At 45.8% G+C, this 6,000-nt stretch overlaps 1 protein-coding gene across 1 annotated transcript; it reads left to right on the forward strand.

Moving 5' to 3' along the window:
* The first annotated feature begins 839 nt into the window (after positions 1-839).
* Positions 840-2,545, forward strand: LOC144702620 (Pentatricopeptide repeat (PPR) superfamily protein). Its single transcript, XM_078574638.1, has one exon. The coding sequence runs from the start codon at positions 1,002-1,004 to the stop codon at positions 2,280-2,282; it is 1,281 nt and encodes a 426-aa protein (XP_078430764.1). The 5' UTR covers positions 840-1,001; the 3' UTR covers positions 2,283-2,545.
* The last annotated feature ends 3,455 nt before the right edge of the window (positions 2,546-6,000 follow it).

Genomic DNA, 6,000 nt, shown 5'->3' on the forward strand with positions numbered 1-6,000 from the left:
CTAGTGGGAGCTGAGAGGATGAGTTCTGAGTCCTCACTTCTAAGGCCGTAATATGTCAAACCTCAGAGAATCATAACGTTCCCTGGAAAAAATTAATTGGGAAGGGATAGATTAGGACAGGATGGTTCGGATGAGCCTCTGAAAAATGTGATGTGGGTACAATGCACGATTATCCAGGACATGAATGAAGGACAGGAGGGGATGAAGATTGTCCCGTCCTACATCCCAATTTTTAGAGTTTCATCCGAATCGTCTCATGTAGAATTTGTCCCCTCCCAAATATTTTCGTCCACATTCTGTGCTATCCAAAAACCATCCAGTCCAAGGCATTCTCATCCTGTCTGACGTCCGGGACGAAGCAGTGTATATTCGACAGTGCGTCAGCATTCGGCCACTCAGAATTTGACACTTGGCATAGCAGATGTATCGGCCACCTGGAGCTCTTAGACAGATACTTGACTCCCACAGGATGCAGAAACCGTCCAGCCCGCCATCCGAGGCCCTAGACGCACAGTTATTTCATCCATGGATGAAAAATCGTCCCGTCCAACGACTGGCAGACGACTCTGCATTCCGCCATTTGTCCAAACTCCCGGACGGGACGATTTTGTCATCCACAGACGACGGGATGAAGCAGTGTATACGTGGACTGTGCGTCAGCATTAGGCCACTCAGAATTTGACACGTGGCATAGCAGATGCGTTGGTCAGCTGGAGCTCTTAGGCAGATACTCGACTCCCAGTTATTTCATCCAGGGACAAAAAAAATCGTTCCATCCAAAAACTGCCGGATGATTCTACACTCCGTCATTCGTCTGAACTCCGGGACTGGACGATTTTTTCATCCACGGACAAAATTACCGCCGGTCCGCGTCTATACGCTATAGACGTGGGACGGGAGGAAAACCGTCCCAAAACCGTCAACCGTTCCCTTCCCGGACGATGGTGCTCTAAAGCAGCAAGCAAAGCAAAGCAAAGGGACTTGACTGAGCTTGTTTGGCAATGGTGGGGAGCCGGGAGCTCTCCCTGGTGCGTCAGGTGATGGCCGCCATGATTCAAGACAGACCCTTCAGCCCAGACCTCCCCTCTTCCCCTCTCTTCTCAGGCTGGACGTCAGACTCCGTCATCGGCGTCCTCGGCGCCGTCCCCCGCTTCTTCTTCCTCAGCCCGCGCTCCTTCGGCCGCCAGCGCCTCACGTCCCGTCATCGCTCCCCTCTCCGACAATCAAACCTCCGCCTCGAACCTCGCGGCGCTCGCCTGAAAGACCAATCCAAGAGCCTCCTCGGCGTGACCAAAGCCTTGGAATTCTACTCTTGGGTCGAATCCTCTGGTGGGTTCGTCCACGACGAGCGCACTTGCAGAGAGATGGCCTGCCTTCTCGCCAGAGCCAACTCTCTCCGCTCTCTCTGGAGATTTCTCTCCTCCAACGAGCCCATCCTCCTTGCAAAAACTCTCACCGCCGTTATCAAGACACTCGGAGAAGAGGGCCTCGCCATGGAAGCTCTCCACTGCTTCTACCGGATGAAGCAGCTCCATTGCAAGCCCGACGTCCAGACCCTTAACGTGGTAATCTCTGCGCTCTGTCGCGTGGGCTACTTGGTAAAAGCCCGAGCTTTCTTAGCCCGAATGGAGCTTCCCGGAGCCAGGTACCCGCCTGACTCTTACACCTACACAATCTTGATTTCTTCCTACTGCAAAAGAGCTAGAGAAACGGGTTGCCGGAAGGCTGTTCGAAGGCGGATTTGGGAGGCCAATAACATGTTCAGACGGATGCTCTTCGTTGGGCTTGTTCCTGATGTTGTCGCGTACAATTGCTTGATCGATGGGTTGTGTAAAACTTATCGGATCGGGCGTGCGTTGGAGCTCTTTGATGATATGACGCAGAGAGGGGTTTTTCCCAACAGGGTCACTTATAATTCCTTCATCAGGTACTTCTCTGTCGTCAATGAAGTGGACAAGGCGATTGAGATGATGAGAGATATGGGTTTGAAGGGCCATGATAGACCCACCACGAGCTCTTATACTCCGGTTATTCACGCCCTCTGTGAAGGGGGGAGGGCGAGGGAGGCGGGTGTATTTCTAAGGGAAATGGTTGAGGAAGGTTTTATTCCCAGGGAGTATACTTACAAGATGGTTGTCCAGGCGTTGGCTGATGCTGGAGAGGAGATGTTGCCGGTTGATGTTTGCAGAAGAGTCGATGCTGGCGTTGAGTGTAGGTTGAGGCATGCGGTTCTTGCTAAACCTCTTCTGGGTAGAGTTCTGCTGTACAAAGATGATTTTTGATAGTCTGTGTTGAAGTGATGATGGGGGTCTTAAATGAGGATCTGGGCTCTCCACTCAACGAAAATTTGAAATCAGAAATATAGATGAAGGATTTTGCAATGGGAGTTTGCAGGGAGTAATAAAACTTTGTTCTCTCTTGATTTGGTAGGCTACAATGAAAGTTCAATGTTTGTCATCCATCTCTACAAATTCAACAATAGAAAGATACGCGTCGTGATGTAATGTAAATTGAATGACACATACAGGCTCCAAAAGTTTGACCATATTTAGATGGGTTCTCCTCCAAGGGTGGAGTGAAGAGAGAGGAGGGACATAATATTTGTGCTATATTACACATAGGGAAGGACAAGGTCCAGTCTAGGTCTGATCTGGTCTTGGTCATGTTGACTAGTCAATGGGAAAGTCAATGTCAGGTTGACTTAGTCTACTCTCCATTTAATTAGAATGAAAGGGGGAAGAATGAGAGGAAGGGTGAGAAGGAGATAATGAGAGAGTGAGAGAGAGAGGGAGAGAGAGAGAAGGCGAATGAGAGGGAGGGAGAGAGAGAAGGAGAGAGAGACAGAGAGAGGGAGAGAGAGAAGGAGAGAGGGGGAAGGGAGAGAGAGAGAGGCAGAGAGAGAGGGAGAGAGGGAGGGAGAGAGAGAGAGAGGCAGAGAGAGGGAGAGAGAGAAGGCGAGAGGGAGGGAGGGAGAGAGAGAGAGAGACAGAGAGAGCGGGGGAGGGAGAAGGCGAGAGGGAGGGAGGGAGAGAGAGGAGAGAGAGAAGGAGAGAGAGAGAGAGGAAGAAAGAGAGAGGGAGAGAGAGAGAGGGAGAGAGAGAGAGGGAGCGGGGGAAGGGGAGAGGGAGGGAGGGAGAGAGAGAGAGAGACAGAGAGAGAGGGAGAGGGAGAAGGCGAGAGGGAGGGAGGGAGAGAGAGGAGAGAGAGAAGGAGGGAGAGAGAGAGGGAGAGAGAGAGAGAGAGAGAGAGAGAGAGAGAGAGAGAGAGAGAGGAGGGAGAGGGAGAGGGAGGGAGAGAGAGGAGAGAGAGAAGGAGAGAGAGAGAGAGAGGAAGAAAGAGAGAGGGAGAGAGAGAGAGGGAGAGAGAGAGAGGGAGAGGGAGAAGGCGAGAGGGAGGGAGGGAGAGAGAGAGGGTGAGAGAGGGGAGAGAAAGAGGGAGAGAGAGAGAAGGCGAGAGGGAGGGAGAGAGAGGAGAGAGAGAGACAGAGAGAGAGAGAAACAGAGAGAATGAAGGAGGGAGAGGGTGAGAACAGGAGAGAGGGAGAGCGTGCGTGAGGAAGAGAGGGAGAGAGGGAGAGCATGAGAGACCGTGAGAGATTGAGAGAGGGGAAGAGGGAGAGGGTGCAGTCTTTGGTCCAGTACAGGAGTACTGGATATAACATAATTAGAGAATGTTGAAATACCAGTACAGGAGTTAAGAATTAGTCTTATCTGGCATTGGTTTTAGAGGCTGGATGGTTAGTTGATTGCAGTTTACTAGTGGGGGTTAGGGGTGCATCGTTAGATGTTGGTAAAGTAAAATAATTTATTTATTCGTTTCTCAGTTTCCTGTGGAGATTAGTTTCAAATCGCTGAGGGATCAGAATGTGAAGATTGTTTTAATATTGATGGACCTATTTCATTTTAAATAGGGGGAAAACATCACTGGCCCAATCAAAGCCAAAACCTGTATATGCAGCTCCAACTATCAATCGTACTTTCTATTCACAAAGCAATGAGATATTATGTCATTAAGAAAACATTTATACTAAATCTGCCACTCTAAGGCTCACACATATGCTTCATGAGTGTACATGATTAAGGTGGTATTTTCCTGAGTTGTCAGTTTTGTTTCAGATTTGGAGGTTTTATTTTGAATGAATTGATCATATTGATCATAAACGCTACCTGAATATCAAAGATTGGACTGATATCTGATTTTATTCAGAAGTATATATAGGTGTTCTGATGTGGGTATTCACTATTGACTCATCCACCAGCTTAATACTCCAACCCTTAGATTTTAATCTATAGCTTTAGCTAGGATAATAAACCCAAACTTACTAAGTTATGACATTGCTTGATTCTGAATTAGGCAATCCACTGTTTTTAATGTTTGATGTTGGCATTTACCCCATCATCTAAATTATGTTAATATATTGGTGACATGCACTATTAACATCCAACATGATGTCAGGACTAGTAAAGGGTTAAAAATTAAATAGTACCAACATTTTTATAGAGTGAGTCATCAGCTATGGAAGTTTTATTGGTTGAATAAAATGACAACGAGCACACAGAGAAGAATGGCTGAAATTTCTCCCTAATGACCCTCAAAATGATGAGGCAATATAATTTAATTATGTCAGTGTATAACCTTAAGCAAACAGATGTAATAAAACTCTACAAAGGTAATGCGCATAACCCAGATGAAGGATGGCAATTCGTTCATGTACATGACATAATAGCGAGTTAATTTGACAAAATTTGGGACACATAACTAGTATATCACCTACATGCACTAAAATAGTGTGGGACTAGTATGATGAAGTTTAACGAATAAAGATGTATCAGTGTTTCAATCGACAAAGTCAAGTACCTGGACAGAGGAAGCCATTTTGTGAACAATGCTCTTCATAATGTTTTAAGTCAATCCATATATTTTATTAAATAACAAATAAGATCATAATAGTTAAGATTTTTTATCATTGAAGCGGATCCATATGGATAGTCTTGGTTAGATTACCAGGTAAAAATGCATTAGATTACAACTAGTAGCCAATCCATCATATTAAGTAAATCCTGATTATTTTATTCATATTCGTTTCTATTTTTTTGAATTTTCTTTATTGTTGAACTGGGTCTATGTCAGTATTTGGTTTCCTATTGGTTGAGTTTCCTCTTTGAAATGATTCGGATAGGATTGCGTTGGGTTCGGTGCCTTGGTTTGTCCATGGAAAACACGTTTCCATGGAAGCGGAAGGGTATTGATCGATTCACAATTGATCTTTCAAAATGAAAAATTAAATGTACCTTTTGGGGAACTCATTGCACCCTTGACTTTTTTCGGAAGCCGCTCATGCATCCAGCCGTTAGAAGTATCCACACAGTCACTCAACACTTGGATCTCCACGTCTTCGTCTTCAATTCTTCTTGGAACTCTAGAAGATCTCCTCACCATGAAGACACTCTTCCAAGGATGAGTGTAGAAGAGAGTGGAGAGGGGAGGGGCTCTGAAATGAAACTTGCATGGGTGCTTCAAATGAGACCCCTTTCCCTCTTTATATTTCACTAAAGGTTTTTTCTCAAAAACCCTCCGAAGAAAAATATATCCACCAATGCCCTTATGACTTTGTGCATGTGACCCTCTAGTCCCATGTATTGTTCTAGTTAATAACTTAAATGGCCCAATAACATTTATTGACCAACCTTATTAATTAACTATATCAACATATAGATTAATTAAATATGGATCGATTTAATCCAATCGACAGGTTAAGTTTCCAACCCGTGGGGTGCCAAGCTACACCTCGTGCTCTAGAAGATACCGAGTAGTCTCGAACTCTCTCATGGAACCTTTATCGTCTTTGGTTACCGTATATGTATAATCCATCATCCGCGCGAGACTCTCGAAGGACTTAGAGCATGGTTTATCGTCAAACCCTAATCCATCACTCGATTAGTACTGATGCGTAACGGGGATCATTGGAGAACGCCTTCTCCAATATCCTCACTACCCTGG

This window comes from Wolffia australiana, chromosome 4, assembly GCF_029677425.1.
Source record: "Wolffia australiana isolate 7733 chromosome 4, ASM2967742v1".
NCBI classification, from domain to species: Eukaryota; Viridiplantae; Streptophyta; class Magnoliopsida; order Alismatales; family Araceae; genus Wolffia; species Wolffia australiana.